The 24,352-nt window shown below is 39.4% G+C and overlaps 1 protein-coding gene across 2 annotated transcripts; it reads left to right on the plus strand.

The window, feature by feature from the left end:
- The first annotated feature begins 2,192 nt into the window (after positions 1-2,192).
- On the plus strand, positions 2,193-23,590 carry LOC134791687 (UDP-glycosyltransferase UGT5-like). Of its 2 annotated transcripts, none has more exons than XM_063762789.1 (4): positions 2,193-2,697; positions 16,383-16,605; positions 17,109-17,328; positions 23,296-23,590. In XM_063762789.1, exons 1-4 carry the CDS (start codon positions 2,350-2,352, stop codon positions 23,573-23,575), a joined length of 1,071 nt encoding a protein of 356 aa, XP_063618859.1. In that variant the 5' UTR covers positions 2,193-2,349; the 3' UTR covers positions 23,576-23,590. The 2 variants fall into 2 exon arrangements, with proteins under 2 accessions (XP_063618859.1, XP_063618858.1); XM_063762788.1 differs by lacking the exon at positions 2,193-2,697 and adding an exon at positions 9,505-10,350.
- The last annotated feature ends 762 nt before the right edge of the window (positions 23,591-24,352 follow it).

The raw sequence follows: 24,352 nt of genomic DNA on the forward strand, positions 1-24,352 counted from the left end.
TTGTACAGAAGAGAAGGGGTGCATGGGCTAAATATAGGACGACAAATTTATTTACATCTAGTTTAGTATTTAATACATTGTGTATAGAAAGCACCCAGAAAAAAAACGAGTACACAAGAATGAGTGTGAAGACGTTACAACATACGCGAAAGTACATTTAAAATTTCAATAATAAACGCTTCCGTGTCCTTGTCGCTCGAAAAAAAAACAAAATGCTTTGTTCCGCATGGCACCGCTCGATCCGTCTCGCCGCCTAGTCGCGCCGCTCTAAAGTCGTGGCATCGCCCGCGCTGTCCGATACAAATGTTCGAGTCGGAAACCCGCCCCGCGCCGCCCCGCTCGCCGCCGCTGCCGGTCACCCGGTGCACTCCGCGCGCGTTGCCGCTCGGCGACAAGGCTCGTGGCATGCATGCGTCGCCGGGTTATTGTTTTTTCACATCACCTAATCAGAAAATGGATTTTTCTTCCCTGCTAGGAGGGATCAAAGTGGCACTTTTCTGTTCAACGACATTTCATTGCCAGTATAAAATATTAATATAATTAACTATGAACATCGTATGTACAGCCTGGCAAAAAAGATTAGAAATTAAAAAGTGGCAACACTGTAGTGTCAACACTAAGATTTTTTTATTTTCCTCATAGTTGATGTGAAAAGCAGTATGTGTCACACGGTATCAAAATTATTTCGACTTGGGCGTTAACACCTGAATCCCTCATTACGCTCAGGATTCTACTTTAGAATCCCTCACTACTTTCGGGATTCTATTGTAGAATCCATCGCTTCATTCAGGATTCAATGTAGGCCCTTGACGGAAATATATCATTTTGATCCCTTGTAACACAAACCACTATTGCGACTTACCGCCGGTCGCCGCCGCCGATCGCCTTACTGCCTGGCCACGACATCGCACGACCAGCGGCAGCGGCGGCGGCGAGCGAAAAGCGAATGTTACAAAATAAGGCGAAAAGAAGAGAGAGGCCACGACGCGCCGCTGCCAGCGGCGACTCGCGCGAATTTACTCGAGCGACCGGCGGCGACGAAGCGCGGTGCGGCGAGCGGTGGAAACAAAGACACGGGCGCGAGGAACGCGGCCACGACTCACAGCGGCGCGACCGGTCTTAGCGGCGGTACGCATCGGGCGGTGAATCGTAGAACAAACATTTTTATAATATTCGCGCGCGATAATGGATACGGAAGTGTTTATCACGGAAATATTGTTGATCAGTCAGAACTCTTTTTGATCGGAGTTTAGGTGTGTGTAAATGTTCGTCCAAGTGTTGGAGTATAATCAAATGTTTCTACACTCATTCTAGTGTAAGTACTCGTAAAATTTTGCGGGATGCTTTCTATATTCTTCGTACAACACTCTAAATTCGCCTAACGTATAACAGCGTGTATTAAGTTCGTGCACACCTTCTCTTATATTTAAAATATCTCTCATGAAATATGAGCCGCTGTCGAGGCACTGAAGAGCCACTTCTGACAAAGACATTTTTAACCACTTGAGTACGTCCCATTCACTCGACGCCGCCGCCGCTGCTGCGAAGTCGTGGCATGCTCGCTGCGCCGCTCTACCTTGCCGCACCGCCCGCCGCACCGCTCGTCGCTTAAGACCAATGTCGTGGCCAGGCCGTTATCGCAGACCAATCACGTGCAGTCTGAGTTTTCTAGTACAGTCGACGTCAAAAATTATGTTTACACTTTTGCACCTTACTCCTTATAAAAAGGCGAGAAATGTAAACATATCTCTGACGTCGACTGTACTAGCTCGTTATCGTGGATAAGATATACATTATAATGACCTTGCCGCATGAAAAAATATATATAAAAAATAGCTTTCTGATTTATCAAACTACATTGAAACAATGTTTAGACTGAGAGACTTCGTGTGCTTGTGCGCGCTAGTGTGTTCGAGCCTAGATGCCGCAAGAATCTTGGCCGTATTTCCAACTCCGTCAATAAGTCACCAACTGCCGTTCAGACCCCTTACACAAGAGCTCGCGCGTCGCGGACATGAGGTGGTAGTGATCACAGCCGATCCTGCGTTTCCTACAGGAAAAGCACCAAAAAACTTGACGGAAATCGACGTACACGACGTATCCTACGCAACTTGGAAACAAGTAATGCCAAAAATTTTTAACGCGAAACAAGATGACGTCAGTTCACTATATGAAATTTTCGATGAAGCATTCAGAACCATATTCGAACAGCAAACGTCAGTTTTTGAAGTGAAAGACATAATCAAGAACCAAAGTCATACATTTGATTTACTGTTAGTGGAAGCTTGCTTTAGACAAGCTCTTGGATTTTCACATGTTATTAAAGCACCAGTTATAGCTGTGAGTTCAATGGGTGCTATGTTTGATAATTACCATGTTATTGGAGCACCAACTCATCCTATACTCTACCCAGATCCAACAAGTTCGCGTATTTACAACCTGTCCATTTGGGAAAAGGTTGACGTTTACTATGATACATTTTCTAAGCAAAATCGACATAAAAACAAAGAAGGAAAAGAAAATATAGTCAACAGGAAAATTTTTGGTGAAGACACTCCTGCTTTGAGTGAGCTGCAAAATAATATTGATATGCTGTTTTTAAACATTCATCCTGTTTGGGAGGGCAATCGTCCTGTGCCTCCCGGCGTCGTTCATATTGGAGGGATACACCAAACTCCAGAAAAGGAATTGCCGCAGGTATGTACATCGCCGCCAGATTGCGCGGTCACTTTATGAACAAATTTTATTCATAAGGTCTCCATGCATTTCTTTACGTTTAGATTAATTAAGTTTTTCACACAGGTAGAGATGTAAATCTTTAATAGAAAAAAAACCGACTACTCAAAACAGTTTGAAATCCAAATAAAATTATTGGCTGGTATTTAACTGATCACCAAATATAAAGCCACTTGTCACCTTTTTCTGGTACATTTCGTTTCTGTAAGGGTCGCAGTACTAACCTAACCTAACCTTACCCACTTTTCTAGTAGCATTTCGTTTCTCTAAGTGTCGCAATTCTATCCTAATCTACGAGTAAGCCACAAAATCGAAATCGCCAAACGTGTACCTGCTATGCCTCATTGAAGAGTTCTGTTCTGATCATCATCTGCAGTTCCACTTCGTCAAATGCGACAGTTTTTTATTTAAATGCTTGATTTGATGAAAATACAGAAACCTGAAAAATTTTAGGAGTTCCCTCAAATCCTCATGGATCCCACGTTCAGAACTCGAGCTTGACATAAATGTGGCTTAAAAACCTAACTTGCTTAACAAACATAACGAAGAAGACAAATCGCCAAACGTGAGCTATGCGTCGTTGAAGAGTTCCGTTCTGATCATCATCAGCAGTTCTGCTTCATCAAATATCACTTTATATTGAATGCTTGATTTGTTGATTAAAAACACAAAAAATCACCATATGTATGCCTTTAAGATTTGAGGAGCTCCCTCGATTCCTCATGGATCCCATCATCGGAACTGGGTTTTGACAGAAACGGGACCAATCTGTATGCATATACATACCTACAATCAAAAGATTTTTTTTCAAAATCGGTACAGTAATGACGGATATGGAGTAACAAACATTAAAAAACAAAAACAAAAAACATATAACCAAATCGATAACCTCCTCCTTTTGAGATTTGGAAGTAGATTAAAAATGAAAGATTTGATTCATGCGCGTATATAGGCTGAATTTGACATTTTAAAAGTTTAAATATAATGTTTTAATGATTAAAACATTTTCAATCTTTGACTTAGGCCATAGGTCCATTTGAATGGGATACGTCACCGCCACGCGCTATAAATTATTTTTTTGTTACGAAAAAGAGTATGAATGCCTACTTTAGAGTGATATTTTCCAAAATAAAGAATATATGGGCTACATCGTCCAATTTTTATTTAGTGCAAATCGCCACACTGTGATTGTAACATCCAAAATTGTTCCAAAAAATTACATAAAATTTTCATTTTTTGTACAAAAATCATTTTTTTGTATCGAAAGGTATAATAATTAATTCAAAAATGAATTCTTCGGTCCTAAATTATACGAAAATGATATTTAACTTGCCCTAGTTGCTAAGAACAGGAAGAAATAGCATAGATTGGACCTGGGGAGCCGACCCTTTCACCCTTCTTTTTGGGGGGTATGCACGGTACGATCTCGTGGCTACCGGGGCAAATCAGCTTTGTTTGACCTAAGGAACAATCATGCCAAGCGGCATCGCCTGAGACTAAAGTGCATGCTCAACGCCCTTACTCAACCTACTATAGGATAACATCGTTGCAATTTGCCTCGCTTGCGAATTGTGTGTATAAATTTGGTGTTGTTTTTGTATTGTTATTGTTGATATCTTTTTTTAAGGGTTCGCTAGTTAACTAGGAACCCATATAGTTCGCTAGTTAACTAGGAACCCATACATACCCGTTTATCTGTCTGTCTGTCTGTCCGAGGGTTTGCTCCGTGATCGTTAGTGCTAGAAAGGTGCAATTTAGCACGGATATGTAAATCAATCAATCTGACAAAGTCGTAAAATAAAAACTGACAAAAATAATTTTAGCATATCTCTCCTACACGTAAAGTGGGGATGTCATTTTATTTTCGCTTCAACCCTAGTCTACTCCAGACACTGAAAACGGTTAAGCGTTTTTGAAAATTCATCCCCTAAGGTGGCGATATTTGAAAATTTGTATGGAGATCAAAATTTTTTTCGAGTGCGGGGCTTGAAACTTTTTATATGCGCATATTATTAGAATACAAGAAAAGTAATTTCAGCGTTTTTAAAAATTCACCCTCTAACGGGGTTAAAAAGGAGTTGAAAACTTGAATCCATTAAAAATTACTTTGACTGCCCCCCCTGCCTACCTGCCAGGGGGTGGCGGATGGCTACCGGGCTCAATTAGCTTAGCTTATATTACATCTGTGCTAAGTGAATTCATCCGATACCAAAATTTGCACCTTATGACACTACTTCCCGGGCTAGGTGAAAATAGAGATACTACTCCTATAAATACGTGTGATACCTAAAGAAAGAAAAGAAAAGAAAGAAAAAGAAAAAATATTTATTTAAGATAAGTAGGTACAATAAACTTAAGTAAACTATATTTACAAACTTATTCACTAATTTATTATGTAAGGAACTTATCTTAACGTGCGATGCAATTTCGGTATCGGTGGTCTCCGCACTAGGCAAGCCTGTATCGCGGAGGCCAATACTTGGTGTGGTACAGATAAAGGTAAGGTCGGTTGACACAACAGTCAATTGAAAAAAACGAGTATTTGGAAAATATGTAGAATAAAAACAAAATTATAATACAGAGAGAAATAATTAAATGTGAGCTGCGAAATAAGAGCCCACCTACCTCATTAGATTAGTACTGATGCCTAGAAAAATGTATTCGAAGCGTGTATTACACAAAAAACATCAAAGTATTAACATTGATGGATGTCGCTTAACGCATCGGCGCTGCGGTTTGCAGATGACAATCATATTCTTAATGAATAGTGAATACATTTTTCACCTTACGCCCATATGACGAAACGGTCAAGCCACATATTTTGACTAAGGTGTAGAGTCTGTGAAGTTAGGGCTTGTAGAGTTAGAAGCTTGGCTCTACAAGAGATCTGATAACTTTTTGTCAGTGCGAGCCTTATGGTTGCGATGAAAAAGGATTATCTACATTTTTCAGGTTCAGGTTGTCTAATATGTTCTCACTTCTGAGGTGAAAAGTTGTATGTACAACACGAGATCAAAGTTATTTACATCTCGTGTGCTTTTGAGTCCCTTCCTACGCTCAAGATTCTTAATTAGATTCACTTGCACAGGGCTCAAAATAAGCACTCGAAGAAATAGCAAACTTTGATCTCTTGTTGTACAAATAACTATTTCACGGACTAATAACGAGGAAGAGGTAGATAAAAGAAAAATATTACATGGCGAAATTTTTGTACATTCAAAGAAATTCTGAAAGGAAAATTATGTATGAAGATAAAAAGAATAGCAATGGACACATGCCTTCTACCCAGTTTATTATATGGATGTCAAACGTGGACTTACACTAGCAAGATCAAACAAAAAATAAACACAACGAGCTATGCAAAGAAGCATACTGAGAATAAACAAAATGCACAAAATTAAAAACGACACTAAACTAAGTAAAACAAACGTAAAAGAAGCGCTCATACACGCCCTAATGGCAATGCAGGACATATCTCAAGATATACAACACTAACAACAAGATGGAAAGGACCATTACCAGCCAAGTCGAAAGCTGGTAAACCTGTCACGTTTGTGGACCGATGACATATTAGAGGTTGCAGGAAAAGACTGGATGTACAGTACAATGCCAAACACATACATTTATGGAAGAAATGGGAGGAGGCCTTTACCCAAACGGGATCCATACCTCAAGAAAGGAAAAAATCAACTAAAACAACAATAGCATACAAACATATTTTAACCGAATTTATATATACAATGTTCCGATGTCGTGGGTATGGTCATAGGCATGGGCAAAATGTCATGGGCCATCAAGACTGAACAGCCACAAATAGTACCTTATTAGACTCCAAATTAGAAGTGAAACTTTTGGCAGTTAACAGAAATTTACTTTGGTACTAATCTGGTTTTATATAGCAAAAACAAAAATTATAGTTTTATTTCAGTCAGTCAGTTATCAATGTAGATTGGAGATACCCTAATTGTCCCCTTATCATCTTGTAACTTGATCACGCTATATTATGTCATTCGTCATAATCAGAGCCCGGAATTCTCGTAGCATTTTTGAGCTGTCATATGGACTTCTCGTTTATCGACTTCCGATAATACATATGTATATCGATAAATACAGAATACAATATGTAAAATATGATTACGAGTAGAAGTAAACAACATGCAGTCTTATCGCGAATGAGCGATCTCTTCGAGATAACCTTTGGATACCAACTTCGATGCAATTCTCGTTGCAATTTGTTTCGGAAAATGTTTAAAAGGCATAAGCAGTCCACAAATTATTTATAAGAAACAATAAAATATTATTATTTTAATTTATATTTATAATTTCCTAAAAGTTGGTATCCAAAGGTTATCTCGAAGAGATCACTCATTCGCGATAAGACTGCATGTTGTTTACTTCTACTAGTAATCATATTTTACATATTGTATTCTGTATTTATCGATATACATATGTATAATCGGAAGTCGATAAACGAGAAGTCCCTATGACAACTCAAAAATGCTACGAGAATTCCGGGCTCTGGTCATAATAACCATAATAAGCGTGTTGAAGACATATAACGTTTCGGATAAACTTTAATCATTGTCATTATTTGAATTGTAATTCAAGGACGAAGTCACTCCGTCGAAGTGTAAATAATAAATAAATATTATAGGACATTCTTACACAGATTGACTAAGTCCCACAGTAAGCTCAAAAAAGCTTGTGTTGTGGGTACTCAGACAACGATATATATAACATATAAATATGTACTTAAATACATAGAAAACAACCATGACTCAAGAACAAATATCTGTGTCATCACACAAATAAATGCCCTTACTGGGATTCGAACCCAGGACCATCGGCTTCACAGGCAGGGTCACTACCCACTAGGCCAGACTGGTCGACTGTGATGATATTATTACGCAAGTCATGATTACCAAGCATATCTTGTATAGTCGGTTACTTTATCAGTGCCAGACGAAAGCAATTAATTTTAGGCTTTTTTTATCATAACGTAATTAAATAAAAATAACATGGGTATTTTCTATAAATGTTCATTTCTTTAATAATGGACCAACGTTAGGTACATGTCCCAAAACCTTCCTGGCAACGGGAATGCAGATATTTCTAAGCCATCCTGTATACATATATATCCGTTACGTACACTAAAAAGATCATGTCATCATCATCAGAACTTAATTATACTGTATGATAACGTACAACGCACTATTAACAGTTTCGGCGAGTCATCTAAGCTGTACAACTGAGTAATTCTCAAAAAAGTGGCATCTTATAACCTGTCATCGAGTTTTTGAATTGAATGTATGCTTATTTGCTCTTTTTCATATGAAACAAAAATGTTTATACATAAACAAAAACAATGTTAATCGAGGCCAAGTCATTATTTTTATTTATATTTAATACTTACTTATATTTATAAAAAATAAAGAGTACCACTTTTCATTGTAACATGAATTGTCCAAAAGCATCGCTCTTCCAGTTTTAGTTCTTTGGATTTTATAAGCACCAATTAATGTTAATAAAATATCATGCTATAAATAACACAAAAAATTTAAAATGTACGTTGCACGGGTCTTATACATATACAAGGTGCTAACAAATTAGTCACGGATATTTTGACAGCTCTACTCGGTTCTCGGAGTACATTTAAGTATGAAACATCATTGGTTTTGTTATGTTTTTTGGAGAAAACTAGGAAACAAATTTGCTACGTTAAAACACACTGTTAATAAGATAATTAAATGAGACCTCTTTAAACATTCTAGAACCTTTTTAAACTTGACGTGACGTGACGTGACAGACAGTGTTAAACATCTAGACAAGTACATAATAGGGGTGATTATTTTAAAAATTAATTATAATATTTTGTTTTTGTTCGGTAAATGAAAACAAAAAAATGATATACAAAGGTTCCTTAATTACAGTTAATTAATTGTTTTGATGTAATGTATTATCTCTTAAAATATCCGTGACTAATTTGTTAGCTCCTTATTTTTTTTTTACAACAATATTCACGCAAGAAGTTTTCCAAGGATATTTTCACTGCAACCTGTACATCCGCGGTATTGCATCTCACTCACACACAGAAATTTTATTTAGATCATAACTATGGCAAAATATTAGGTAAGTATCAAGCTAAACACCGCAGGGAACCATCATGACACAAGTGTCGTAGTTTCGTAGAGACAAGTGGTTAAAGGCAGGAATCTGGAGTTTGTAACGGAATGTTAACTTTAACTTGTCTCGATTATTTTACGAAATTGGTATGGGGCCTAATTTAATAATATCATTTTAATATTGTATGAAGGTATTTTTATCTATGCTAAAAGTGAGATATTCGTATTATTATCCGCTCAAGAGATTAAATCTAAAAAAATGTATTTTATCTCTGTAACCTGCTTAACTTTAACCTGTGATCAATGTACAGGTTATTGTAAATCTTGACAAGTGATGGTGAATTCTGACTCGATTCATATATTACCATATATATCCTGCTACATTTCTCTCCTAACCTGTGTACTGTAACATTAACCTGCACCTCGAAATTTCAACTCGGCATGACTTCTTCATTTTCCGTTCCCTTTTGAAAATTTGGGGTACTTGAAGCAGTAAAAAATATTTTTCATTCGTAAAAGTAAAAAAAATACAAAAACCATGTTTTCGTTAACTTTAACCTGTCGATGCCACTTATTTGAGAATCACTCAACTACATGACAATGACCTTGCCACATGTAAATAAATAGTAGTACTCTGATTGATCAAGCTATAATGATAACAATGTCTCGACTGAGAGACATCGTGTGCTTGTGCGCGCTAGTGTGTTCGAGCCTAGATGCCGCAAGAATCTTAGCCGTATTTCCAACTCCGTCAATAAGTCACCAACTACCGTTCAGACCCCTTACACAAGAGCTCGCGCGTCGCGGACATGAGGTGGTAGTGATCACACCCGATCCTGCGTTTCCTACAGGAAAAGCACCAGAAAACTTGACGGAAATCGACGTACACGACGTATCCTACGCAACTTGGAAACAAATTATGACTAAAATCAACAACGGGGAACAAAATGACTTCAGTTCACAATACGAAATTTTCAGTGAAGCAATCAGAACCATATTCGAACAGCAAACGTCAGTTTTTGAAGTGAAGGATATAATCAAGAACCAAAATGATACTTTTGATTTACTATTAGTTGAAGCTTGCTTTAGACAAGCTCTTGGATTTTCACATGTTATTAAAGCGCCAGTTATATCTGTCAGTTCACTGGGTGCTATTTTTGATAATTACGAAGTTATTGGAGCCCCAACTCATCCTTTACTGTACCCCGATGTAATGAATTCACGCATATACAACCTTTCCCTTTGGGAAAAGGTTGGCCTATACTATAATACATTCACTCTAAAGAATCTACATAAAAACGTAGAAGCAAAAGAAAATACTATCGTTAGAAGAATTTTTGGTGAAGACACTCCTGCTTTGAGTGAGCTGCAAAATAATATTGATATGCTGTTTTTAAACATTCATCCTATTTGGGAGAGCAATCATCCTGTGCCCCCCAGCGTCGTTCATATTGGAGGGATACACCAAACTCCAGAGAAGAAGTTGCCGCAGGTATGTAGGTACACCCAGCCGCAAAACTGCATGGTCATTCAGATTATTGATACCGGCAACCCGCATCATCAGTGTTTAAATATATTTTAATACATATTTAGGTCCACATGTATAGTTATTTAGGTCAGATAAGAGTCAGATTAAGCTCGTTTTTTATGGTTAATGTTTGTTTATTTATTTTAGTTTTTTAATGTTCATGTTTTTTGTCACATGTTGGATAATATAGAGACTGAAACATTTACCAAACTCAAAAGTAACAAAATTTAAATTGCTAAGCAAAAATAAAAAACATCGTGTGATATTTTAACTCCTTTATAAGTATAAAAAAGAGTAAATTAGAATAGCCCTTATCACTACTTATATATCTGATGGCCGTTGCGCTATAATAAAATGTAAAAAAAAATGGTAAATGTCTATCCATACTAAAAATCTAAATAAATTCTTGACAAATGTTAAAATCTCAATTAGATTAGATTAAGACAACATATTAATGTTCATTGTGTCAATAGTTCTAGAGCCCGATACTGATTTTATGTCTTGTCCTAAAACCGTCACTATGGTCAAATGGTGTATCACGTCACTACGAGTATTGACAGCTGACAGATCAAACCCATAAGGCCCACTTGCACCATTTCACTAACCTGAGGTTAACATGATTAAGAGTACAATTTGTCACTGGGATAACGGTTTAACCGCGTAACCTCGGGTTATTGAAATGGAGCAAGTGGGCCTAAGAGTTTCTTGTCTGACTTGTCACCTCTGAACAGACGCTACAATAAAACTATTCGACCAATCAAAAAACATTATTTTGTTTTCGAATTCTAAATTCAAAAAGATGATAACGCCATATGTTTTTTTTAATAATCGCGGGAGGTATGTAAACGACTATGTTCGAGCCGATATAGTTTAGTATCCAAATTTCCTAAGACAGCCATTCTCTAAGTGTGTTCCGCGACAAGGGTTCCGCAAGAATTTAGAACACTATGCTTTAGTCGCCTCGAAAAATTTGACTATGCAAAAAACACACTTCTAAAAACTATTGTTTTATTGTAGGGTTCCATCAAGTATTTCGCTTTCCAAGGGTTCCGTCAAAAAAAAAGATTGAGAACCGCTGTCCTAAGAGATGGCGCTGTTACAAACGCAAACTAGGTAACAGTAGTTCATCGTAGAATATACATATATAACTGCCAAATATGAGAATAAATGATTGGTATTGGTAACTTAGCAACTTATTCAAACAAAGTGGTCCTTCGAGTTGAAAAGTGAAACGACTTAAGTGATATAGCCAGTGCATTCAAAAGTGAACTGTAATTACAGTACAATAGAACCTAATATTGAACTTAAGTGTCAGTGACTTAGAACATTTAGAAATATTTCAAGAAGCCGTCAGTAAAATAGTCATCAAAATTAAAAAATTAAAATTAAAGATTTCGCGAAGATAAGATAAATAAAATATATGTTAAGAACTACGAGTAAACTCAGAAAATTCGCCGCTTTAAATCAGTGCTATTTACAAGATTAGAATGTATTGAGTTGGAAAAAATAAGATTTCAGAAATAGAAGAATAGAACATGTCAAATTTTTTTCCATGTCAAACAAAACAATTCGGTGTGAATTTTCATAGTTTTAAAGAATAGTTATCTCAAAATGTCTCAAGAATTACCTGATTTATTAGCCGAGCAAGAAAATATTTGTGGACTAATTCTCAAAGCGCAAGCGAACTTCAAGAAAACACCAAAAGCGAGATTAACAAGAGGGCACATCAAGACGCGAAAAGAATCCATAGAACAATATTTTAGTCAGTTCGTAGAAAACAATCGAGCCTTGATAAAAATATCAACATCGTCAGATAAAGCGAAGTACGAATATTTCAAAGACGATGTATATTCAGCATGCGAGGAAATGTTCCTAGATTTGAAAGCAGAGATGACAGATATGCTTGAAGGTTCGACGACGGGTTGTACGAGCAGCATTAATCCAACACCAAGTACAAGCAGGGACGACGTGAAGCTACCGAAAATAGATATAGCGAAGTTTACCGGTAACTATCAAGATTGGACTTCGTTTTACGACATGTTTACGTCACTCATCCACAACAAACAGAACTTGAGCAGCGTCCAAAAGATGCATTATTTAAAAAGCTACTTGTCTGGAGAACCTGCTCAACTGTTGGGTCATTTAGCCGTCACTGAAACAAACTACGAATTGGCATGGCTCACGCTGCAGAACAGGTACAACAACAAGAGAGTTATAGTTAATTCCATCTTGAGCAAGTTGATGAATCAAAAGAAAATTCACACGGGCACTGCTAAAGCGATTCGAGAGATATTAGATACGACTATGGAGTGCCTTAACAAGCTGAAATACAAGTTCATGGGATACACTTATTATACACATCATTGTTGAGAAGTTAGACGCCGAAACACATAAAGAGTGGGAGGAAGAAGCAAGTAATCTGAACCTCACAGACTTACCTACAATGATCATGTTCAACAAGTTTTTAGCAAAGAGATTCCGAGTTTTAGAGATGATACAACCTAGCCAAACAACGAATATGAACATGAAGAGTACCTACCGAAGCACCCAGAGAGAACCTAACGTCACTCTCGAGTCTAAGTCATTTCACGTGTCACCAGCCATCAAGTGTGGTTTTTGCAAGCAGAACCATAATTTGAATAAATGCAAAGAGTTCCAAGAGCTAACACTAGAAAAGAGAACAGAGTTCATTAAAACCCAACAACTCTGCTTTAACTGCCTAATCCATGGTCATGCTGTCCGCTTCTGTAAGAGCAAGTTTTCATGTCTAAAGTGCGGAAGAAGACATCACACACTGTTGCACAACAATACGTACCCATCCAAAGAGAAAGAGCACAAAGAAGAAACAAAACAAGAGAGAGTAAGCAAAGATTTCAAGCGAGAGAGAGAAACTAAACAAGAACCCAAGCAAGACATGAGAAATAAGAGAGAGATAGTTGCCCACCTAACAACAGGAAGCATGACAGGATTGTTATCTACAGCACAAATTAACGTGACGAACCATCAAGGAAGAGAATTCGTATTAAGAGCCTTGTTGGACCCATGTTCTCAAGAGTCTTTCCTGAACGAGTCTGCAGCCCAAACTATGGGGCTTAAGAGAAAACGCGTAAACGGAAACGTATCAGGTCTTGATCAGATGAGCACACCATCCGATTTGCTGCAGATATCGAGATTTCTGAGATCTGGACCCGGGTATGTCCTTAAACTACGTCCAAGACCACCAGTGGACGGGCAGCAGCGTCCCTTAAATTCGGTGTACTCGACTGCGATCGCCAACCCGCCTGCCAAGCGTGGCGATTATGGCATTCACCCCCCATAAGGGGGAGGCCTATGTTCAGCAGTGGACGTCTTATGGCTGAGATGATGACGATGATCGAGATTTCATCACGTCATAATCCTGAAGAGAAAATGAGTATAACAACCTACATAGTAAAGCGGGTTACAAACATCATGCCTTCAGAGAAACTAACCATCGACAACTGGGTTCACCTAAGAGACTTACAACTAGCTGATCCGACTTACCACCAACCAAGTTCTATAGATATTCTATTGGGAGTAGAAGTTTACAACGAGATGATACAGCCTGGTCTGATCAAAGGCGTTCCAGGCTCTCCCATAGCTTTACAAACACATTTGGGATGGATAATATCAGGAAAAGTCACAGTCGGAACAGAACAAGAGCGAGAAGAGAAACCATTCATTAGTATGCATTTAAATGACGAACTATATGCTAAAGAGATTCTGGGAGACAATAGATGAAGAGCTAACAGCAGAAGAGATCAAAGTAGAAGAGTTATACGAGAAAGGAGTCATAAAAGAAGACAGCGTCAAACCGCTGGAGGTCTACTGAGATTGTTATGTGCGAGAGAAAACAAAGAGTAAGACAAAGAGAGAGGAAGATTCGAAGTTCATCTAACATCCGATTCATGGTCATTAGACAATCCTCTAATAGCCTCCACCTTCCAAATTTGAGAATTTGTCTCTGGAAGCCCTGGCAGTTCGAGTTTCTAAATCGAGTAAAAGAAAGGTGGAAGTGAAGAGACACACGAGCTATCGAAGAGAAGACTTTGTTTTTAGTAACTTTAGTGATGTTTATTTTATTTTATTAAAAAATTACATTCTGTCATTTAGGCGGGAGTATGTTCGAGCCGATATAGTAGGGGATATTACTGCAATGTTCTGCCGCCAGAGTGCAGCACTACCGACTCAGTAAATTCATAGACTAACCTATACATACTGTGCCTTAAACTGTTTTTTGACAAGTTTTCACAGACAATAAAATATGACATTGATGCATCAAGGCGGTTTGTTAACAAGGGCCTACCGGTAAACGCGAAAATCGAAATTTAGTTATCTGCCTCTTTATCGCTTAATATGCAAGAGTGATAGAGAGATTAGATAACGAAATTTCGATTTTCTTGTTTCGCGATAGGCCATGTGTCAATGTGGTTTGTTTACTGTATGTGCCACAAAGGTGCCACCTACGCAGATCTTTGCCTAATATTCCCTGTTTAGTATCCAAATTTCCTAAGAGATGGCGCTGTTACAAACGCAAACTAGGTAACAGTAGTTCATCGTAGAATATACATATATAACTGTCAAATATGAAAATAAATGATTGGTATTGGTAACTTAGCAACTTATTCAAACAACACAACGCATACTACGTAATAGGCTAACATGTAGGGTGTAAATGCATTTTCACCACACCAGGCGGCTTAGCACGGTCGCGTTTTTATCCCTTGTCACCATGCCTGTCACGTTCTAACAAGTATGTAAGTGCGAAAGGGACGCGCATAGTGATAGTCGATAAAAATGGAACCGTGCTGAGCCCGCAGCTCGGAAAGGCTTACTTTGCACTTCAAAAACTGATAGCAAAGTTGCATTTTATTCACATGTGAGGCAAAGTAATCAAATGCAAATCTTGAGTTGTTTTCTTATGTTTGCTGGTAGAATTGACTTTTAAATGATGATTTTGGATGATAAATATTTAATAACAACCATTTGGATTTGATTTGGTTTGATTTTGTTTGATATTTTACATTTAATATTTGCTTCGGGTAAGTGTGGTGAAAAATATTGTGTTTCACTCGGGGCCAAATATTGTTTAACCCTCGTGCTTTGAAACCCTTGCAACGCTCAAGACTCCATTTTTCGACTCGCTATGCTCGTGGTTCAATTTTGGAATCTTTCGCTTGCTCGGGTATCAATATTAGCACGAGCGGTTAAACAACAACTTTGCCCCCTTGTAAAACAAATAACTATTACCTATTTGGTGACAGATCTATTGTTTTGGTAACCGAAATATTTTTTAAGGACACAGATTTTACATATGCAGTAAAACATAGCGATCAAAGTACTAGGTATGTTGGATACCTACACATTTTGATTCGGCGCGATTCGGGAAATGAATTAGAGATTAACTAGATACGATATAGTAAAGATATGTGACGTTCTACGGCAAAAGGTACCTTATGGCGGCTGGCGCTTACGTCGCATAGCGCCGCAATAATATTGGAGCGACGTTAATAATAGCGTAACCGCCATAAGGTACCTTTACCCGTGGGACTTCACATAACTTTACTATTTCATATCTAGTGAATCTCTAATTCATTTCCCGAATCGCGCCGATTATTTGGTAATTCAAATTTGGAGACCGTTTTTATTAATCTAACATACATATTTTTTGGGGTTATATTTTATAAATATACTAGCGACCCGCCCCGGCTTCGCACGGGTTAACAAATTATACACCTAAACCTTCCTCAGGAATTACTCTATCGATAAGTGAAAACCGCATGACAATCCGTTCAGTATTTTTTTAGTTTATCGCGAACAAACATACAAACACACAGACAGATGCGGCGGGGGACTTTGTTTTATAAGTTGTAGTGATTATTAGGAGATATACATTTTGGCGGCAATAAATATACTTAGTTGCCTACCGGATATTTTAATAAGCAGTGTTTAATAATTTACTTCATATTAATTTCCAGGACTTACAACAGTACCTCGATTCATCCGAGCACGGCGTGATCTACCTGAGTTTCGGTTCAAACGTCGACACATCAATGCTGCCCCCAGAGAAAGTGCAAACCATCATAAACGTGTTCTCGCAACTGCCTTACGACGTCCTCTGGAAATGGAACCAGGACGAGCTTCCCGGACGATCAAAGAACATCAGGATTTCAAAATGGTTTCCCCAGTCTGACCTTCTAAGTGAGTCTGTTACTATATACTTACTTACTCCTCTGGCGTAACGACCCAAAGTGTGTCTTGGCCTCCAACATGATGTGGTGGACGCTGATCTGCGCGAGCTCCGGGTTGAAAACTGGCGACAAACGGCACAGGACCGGGATCAGTGGCGAGCAGTCGTGTTGGAGGCCAAGACACACTTTGGGTCGAGTCTGTTACTAAATATTGGAATATTTCTGATGCTTACGATACTGAAAAACTTAACATATTTTATACCGACGATTGACATATTTTGTATCGGCTCTTGAAATATTTCCATAATGTACGTTGCGTTCACCCCACGACTTTTTGGGAATTTGACCAGCACAACGATCATCTTCTTACCTGTCATTCTGCGCTTTTTACAAGTGCTTTGACAAGTTGTAGACAGTCCTTTTATTAATTTAACCTATTCAATTTATACTTATATAATAAGCTATACCTACTTATCTGCTTGTCATTGATCATACCTAAATATGTTTTCACAGAACATCCAAAAATCAAACTGTTTATTACGCAAGGAGGCTTGCAGTCAACAGACGAAACAATTATCGCCGGTGTTCCTGTCGTGGGCATCCCAATGTTCGGTGACCAGTGGTACAATGTCGAGAAATACGTGCACCACAAAATTGGGAAGCAAATAAACCTCGCCAATCTCGATGAAGAAACATTGAAAAGTGCCATTAAAACTGTTATTGAAGATAAAACGTAAGATTTTCCACTTACTATCATACTTCAATACTTTGTAATTAAGTAGCACTGTCCGCTTATACTCTGCCCAAGTGCCCATAGTATGTAAATACCTATAGATAGTAATATATGTAGGTATCTTGTCAGACAGGAAATATATGGTTATTCAAACGGACATATTAAATCTAATAGCATATACTTATCTTTATAATTACTTACTTACATTGTAAGGACACATAAGCCAGCGCTATTCGATATGCAAGTTATCAGCGTAATGAAGTTTTATTTACTTACTTACATTATATTTATAGGCTTATCTCTATAATTAGTTAATTACTTACTTACATTGTAAGGATATGTAGGTACCTACACATAAGCCAGCGCTATTTCATATGCAAGTTATCAGCTTAATGAAGTTTTATTTTATTATTATTCTCTTTATTCATTTCTCATCTTAAGTTAGGTTATTTATAATATGAATATAAAAGTAAAATATAAAAACACTTACAAAACAATAAAAATGAATATAAACACATTATAAAAAACCTAACCTAGGGTGCCGCCAGCAGCGGGGCAAGGCCCAAGCTACCGGTGGTCAGGGCTGCAGAGAGAGGAACCGGCGGACTATCCGCGCCGTGTCCAAGATCACCGCCTTCTGCATCTGACCCTTGATCCAACCACCTAGCGAGAGTCTCTCAAGATGTTGGTCGAGACTCTTCGCTATTAGACCGTTCACTGAAACGACTATCGGGACAATGATCGTCGAATCAACATCCCACATGGCGGTTATCTCGTGAGCCAAGTCTAGGTACTTACTGGACTTGTCCTTCTCGGCCTTCACGAGATTCTCATCATGGGGGATGGTGATGTCAACGAGCACGGCCCGACGTTGCGATCGATCTATTATCACAATGTCAGGCTTATTGGCTACAATAGTCCTGTCTGTGATGATAGATCGATCCCAATAGAGCGTGGCATGACCATTCTCGAGAACAGGCGCAGGTAAGTACTTGTAGTACGGTACTTCGCGGTCCACAAGGCCATATAGAAGAGCAAGTTGCTGGTGAATAATTCTGGCTACGAGATTATGTCTGTGCAAGTACTCGCCGTTAGCAAGATGAGAACAACCGGAAATGATATGCCTGAGTGACTCTCCGGGACGGCGGCATGCCCGACAAATGTCGACCGTACCGTCCTTCAGGATATATTTCCGATAGTTGTTCGTCATCATCACTTCGTCCGCAATTGCACAGGCAAAACCCTCGGTTTCTCCGAAGAGGTCCCCGAATCGTAACCAGTTCACCGACGCGAGCAGGTCCACATCGGGTCCCGTGAGGGCCTTGTAGAACCGCCCGTGTAGCACCTTACTCTCCCATGCCGCCTTGCGATCCGCAGTACTTAGTACCACAGGTTTGCGCCAGTTCTCGTTTGCCAAGGAGAGCGGCGTGAGGTTCCTGTCTACTGCCACCACATCACGATGCATCCCACACTCGTTGTTAAGGAAATAATTTCTGAGATTGTACACCTCGCGGTTGTGGAGATCCTTGGCGTTTAGGAAGCCTCGGCCTCCACACTTCCGTGGGATGTACAATCTCATAACTGACGAGCGTGGGTGTAGCATGCGATGTGTGGTGAGCAGTGACCGGACCCTCCGATCCAGGGCGTCCAGCTCGGTCTGAGTCCACCTTAGTATGCCAAAGGAGTATGTGAGTAGGGGCATTACCCAGGCGTTGAAGGCGCGCACTTTGTTGCCTCCTGACAAAAGACTGTTAAGGACTTTTGTGAGCCGACTGAAAAAGCGCTCCTTCACCGACCGTCTAATACCCTCGTCCTCAATACCCAACGACTGTGACATACCAAGGTATTTATAGGTTTCTGATTCAGAGATAGATCTGAAAGACATTGTCTCAGAAAGTTGTAAATTTGTTGGATTTACAACCCTCCCCCGCTGTACATGCATAACCGCACATTTATCGACACCAAACTCCATGTGGATGGCACTACTGAAGACTTCGGTGGTTTTCAGTAGCTCCAACAAGTCTTGGCTATTTGGTGCAAATAATTTGAGGTCATCCATGTACAGAAGGTGAGAAATGACTTCACCCTCTCTCCGAAGCCGGCAACCTAGTCCCAAATCCTTCAGCAGGGTGCTGAGGGGATTCAAAGCTAGGCAGAACCACAGGGGACTCAGACTGTCGCCCTGAAAGATTCCTCGCTCAATCCTTATAAAATCCTGCGGGCCAGGGCGGTCATCCCGGCCTCCTGGTTGACGAAGGACTGTGGTCCACTGTCTCATACACGCGCTTAGGAAGGCTCTCAAAGCTGCATCAACTTTATACAGCTCTAAGACCCTCCCCAACCATGAATGAGGCACCGAATCATAGGCCTTCTTGTAGTCAATCCAAGCGGCCGAGAGGGCACCCCTGTTCCGCCAGATTTGTTGGCTTATTATTATTATTATTAAGCCTTTTCTTCTTTCCTTAAATTACAAATATTTTCAATTGTGTTTGGTTGAATATGTAGTTGAAGTTGTCTCAGTAAGTTAAGGCCCCTGTCCGGGTATAGGCCTCCTCCAGTGATCTCCAGATTTTACGGTCTCCTGCTTTGTTTTGCCAGTCTTTTCCTGCTGTTTTTTCTATGTCTCCAACCCACCGTTCCCGGGGGCGCCCTTTATTTCTATAGTTAACTGGGCCAGACCATGTAGTAACCTTTTTAGTCCATCTATCCTTTGGTGCACGTGCCACATGGCCGGCCCACATCCACTTCAGGTGCAAGGAGTGCTGTACAGCATCTATTATATTTGTTTGTTTTCGAATGTCTTTACATTTTTTCCTTTCCCTTAGTTTGATATTAAGTATGCTCCTTTCCACTGACCGTTGGCATGTTTGTACTTTTCTTTTTATTCTGTTGTCAAATGTCCAAGTTTGTGAGGCATAAGTTAAGCTGGGTAATATACATGAGTCTATAACTTTTTTCTTTAGTTAAACTGGCATTTTTGATTTAAGAATCTCTTTGTATCCCCAGAATTTTCTCCAAGTTATATTTATTCTTCTTTCTACTTCGTCTAAATGCCTTGAAGGTTTAAAAGATATTTGTTTTCCTAGGTATATATAACTGTCTACGTATTCCAGTGGCGTCTCTTTGACCAATATAGGTACCTGGGATCTATTTGTAGCAACTTTCGTTTTTGAGGTATTTAGTTGAAGCCCAATATTTTCACTCACTCTACAGAGATCATTTATCATGTTTTCCAGTTGTGACGGTGTTTTTGAAAATAATATTTCTGCAAATCTAAGGTTTGATAAGTACTGCCCGTTGATGTATAGTCCTTTTTCTTTCCAGTTTAGGTCCTTCATTATGTCCTGTAGCACTGATATGAAAATCTTTGGGGAGAGTGGGTCTCCCTGCTTCACACCTCTTCTTATATTGATAATGGGCCCTAGTCTATCCAATTTTACACGGCTCATACTTTTTCTATAAATATCCTTTATAAATAAGTTTTATTTACTTACTTACATTATATTTATAGGCTTATCTCTATAATTAGTTAATTACTGACATAATAAAACATTTATTTACATACAATATATATACAGTGATACTACTAAACGAAATTAATAACTAGCTTAAATCTAAAATAGGCCCTTGAGGCATTGTACCAAGGATGCTGGCGGCATTTCCTCGCTGTATCGCAATGCTGATACGTTGTGCGAGGTAGCCGCCAGCTCTTCGGTCACCAGTTACGTCAACCAGACGCTTCGCGATTTCTGCGAACAACTTATGCGCGCTGGGACCCCATGGACCTAGAGTTTCAACACCAAATGGTACAAAATGGTACTCTCTACCGAGGCTCTTATATTTGTTACTTACTTACTTACATTGTAAGGATATGTAGGTACCTACACATAAGCCAGCGCTATTTCATATGCAAGTTATCAGCTTAATGAAGTTTTATTTACTTACATTATATTAAATTATACTGTCGAGTTCCTCCGTAAAAGGCTCCTCCGCGACTTTTGCCGTAACGTACTAAATCTTTAGTAGAGAAAAAAAATCGTCAAAATCTTTTCAAAGTTTTTCAAGTATTAGGACCCGCTGGGATATAAAAAACCAGCTGACCCTTAGTTAATGCAAAGCGGAATGTACCTTATGTACCCATTATATGAGTCAGTTCGTGTGCTAAGTACGCAATGCATTAACACACCGATTTGTTCGCACTTTTATTTATAGCACATAATCATTTCTTACCCCCTTATTCATAAACGTCTACTAAAGTTGACAAGCCGATAATAATCGTTTGTCCCTTTCCATCATACCAATAGGTCGGAAAGGTATAAACGATTATTATCGCCATTATCGGATTATCAACTTTAGTAGACGTCTATAAGGGGGGGAACACCCAAATATTCCGAAATATGTTTTTCCGACTTTCATAACCTCGATTTTCATAATTCCGATTTTTTATATGTCCGAAATATCGAAATTACGACTTTGAAAACCACGAAAGAAGAAAATCACGACTGTGTTATTTCCGAATACTTAAAATCCGATTTTCATATGGACGAAAGCTTAAAGTTCCGATTTAGAAAAAATCCGAATTTATTTTTTTCCGAATTTGTCTATTCCGAAAAATCATTGACCGATCGGAAATAAAGTAATTCGGTATTCAGAAATTCGATCTTTTGTAAACTCGGAATAATAAAATTCGTGATTTTCAAAATAAGACTAAAACGCACTTTGTTAAGTCTAACTAACCAAAATCCGAATCGGAGCACCCCACTACCCACGTGGTCTTGTCTGTCCTACCCCTAGCCTAGAGTGTATGTAAAAAGCCGGAGGCGCAGAGGGGAAGCAGCCCTCGCCCGCCGTAGGGCGAAGAGGCTGCTATGCCCGTAGCGCCGGAGCAGATGCGGAGCCCAACAAAAAACTGTTGCCAGAAAAGTGGCTTAGGTTAGGTTAGAACTGCAACCCCATGAAAACAAACTGTTTCCAGAAAAGTGGGTTAGGTTAGGTTAGAACTGCGACCTCACGAAAACAAACTGTTGCCAGAAAAGTGGGTTAGGTTAGGTTAAAACTGCGTCCCCCAAGAAAACGAACTGGTGTCTGTAAAGTGGGTTAGGTTAGGTTAGAACTGCAACCCCCAAGAAAACGAACTGTTGCCAGAAAAGTGGGTTAGGTTAGGTTAGAACTGCGACCCCACGAAAACAAACTGTTGCCTGAAAGGTGGGTTAGGTTAGGCTAGAACTGCGACCCCCAAGAAAACGAACTGTTGCCAGAAAAGTGAGTTAGGTTAGGTTAGAACTGCGACCCCACGAAAACAAACTGTTGCCTGAAAGGTGGGTTAGGTTAGGTTAGAACTGCGACCCCTAAGAAAACGAACTGTTGCCAGAAAAGTGGGTTAGGTTAGGTTAGAACTGCGACCCCACGAAAACAAACTGTTGGTCGCCGAAGGCTGCGGAGGCGAGCATTTATTGTGCCTGCGCTTTCATACGCAAGGGCGAAGGGGCTGCTTTGCCCGTAGCGCCGGAGCACGAATCGATAAATTCGGAATTAAAAAAATCGGGATATTTAAAATAGGAGTCACGTGGAATCGGAATTCAAATTTTCGGAATAATGGCATTTCGGAATTCGTGATTTCAAAAATCGTAAATGTTAAATTCGGTGTTTATCACTATCGGAATTTTTATATTCGGAATTATGTGGTTCGGAATTTAAAAAAATCGTCTCTTTTGCTATTCGGAAATATACACTTTCGTGATTTTCGTCGTTCGTAATTACGACATTCGGAATTTTGATGGGTCGAGCATTTAAAAAACGGAATAATAAAATTCGATATTCTAAAATTCGGCATAAAATATTTCGGAATTATGTAGTGTACCCCTATAAGGGGGTTAATGTCTGGGTTTATTGGCAGTATCTGTCCTGGCAAAGCCCGATTCTGAGAATAGAAATACATTTATTACTAGAATAAACCTCTTTTTTCAGATACCGCGAAAATGTGGTGCGCCTGAGATCCCTGATGGCGGATCAGCCGATGAGCCCCCTGGAGCGCGCGGTGTGGTGGACGGAGCATGTGCTGCGGCACGGCGGGCGGCACTTGCGCGCACCGGCCGCCAACATGAGCTGGCGCGAGTACTACGAACTGGACCTAGTACTTGCCATACTTAGTATAGCCACGGCTGCGATTGTGGCCGTCTCGTTAGTATTATACAAGACTGTTAAATTAATTGTAGGTTTAAGAAATGTTAAAGATAAACTTTTATAAATTATACGGTATGGCTGGTTACAAGTTTACCGTTCAACTGAGGATAAGAAGTTATTATGATCAACTATGAAGCTAATCTGTACGAGTAGTATGTTAAGTAAACTATAACATATAATGTAGGTATCTTGATATTCACAATAATGTGGGTAGGCTAAGCGATATAATAAGCCCTTTTGCGAGTGAGAGGAGGCCTGTGCCCAGCAGTGGGACGTATATAGGCTGGATGATGATGATGATGATGAAGCGATAGTGAATAAAGTAGTCTAAGTATGCTCGGTAATGGTCGTTTCAGTCGTTTGTATATCTCCTGACAATATAAACTAGTTTTAGTCTCCAAACTCAGCTACTTCTAGTTTTTTTTTATACCACATCGGTGGCAAACAAGCATACGGCCCGCCTGATGGTAAGCAGTCACCGCAGCCTACTCCAGAGGTGCTACATGCGCGTTGCCGACCTTTTAAAAACCTGTACACTCCTTTTTTGAAGAACCCCATACTGTAGACCCTCGGGAAAACCTCGGAAGGGAGCTCATTCCACAGCCGGAGCGTCCGCGGGAGGAAATTCCTCTTAAATCGCACAGTACGCGACCATTTAGGTTCTAGGGTGTGAGGACGAACACCCTGCCGACGGCGAGCGGTGCGGTGATAGAAAGCGGCCGTTGGCATCATGTCAAATAGTTCCTCAGAGCACAGCCCATTGTACAAGCGGTAGAACACACACAAGGAGGCAAAGTCTCTCCTTAGACTTAAAGGTTCAATACCGCTTGTGAGTTTGGGA

Source organism: Cydia splendana, chromosome 6, assembly GCF_910591565.1.
Source record: "Cydia splendana chromosome 6, ilCydSple1.2, whole genome shotgun sequence".
In the NCBI taxonomy this organism is placed as follows: Eukaryota; Metazoa; Arthropoda; class Insecta; order Lepidoptera; family Tortricidae; genus Cydia; species Cydia splendana.

Bases quoted from the DNA above. Each gene is read 5' to 3' on its own strand.
- LOC134791687 (XM_063762788.1), top strand. From the start codon at position 9,511: ATGATAACAATGTCTCGACTGAGAGACATCGTGTGCTTGTGCGCGCTA. The intron at 10,351-16,382 runs GTATGTAGGTAC...ATTAATTTCCAG, and splicing joins CAGAGAAGAAGTTGCCGCAG to GACTTACAACAGTACCTCGA. The intron at 17,329-23,295 runs GTAAGATTTTCC...CTCTTTTTTCAG, and splicing joins ACTGTTATTGAAGATAAAAC to ATACCGCGAAAATGTGGTGC.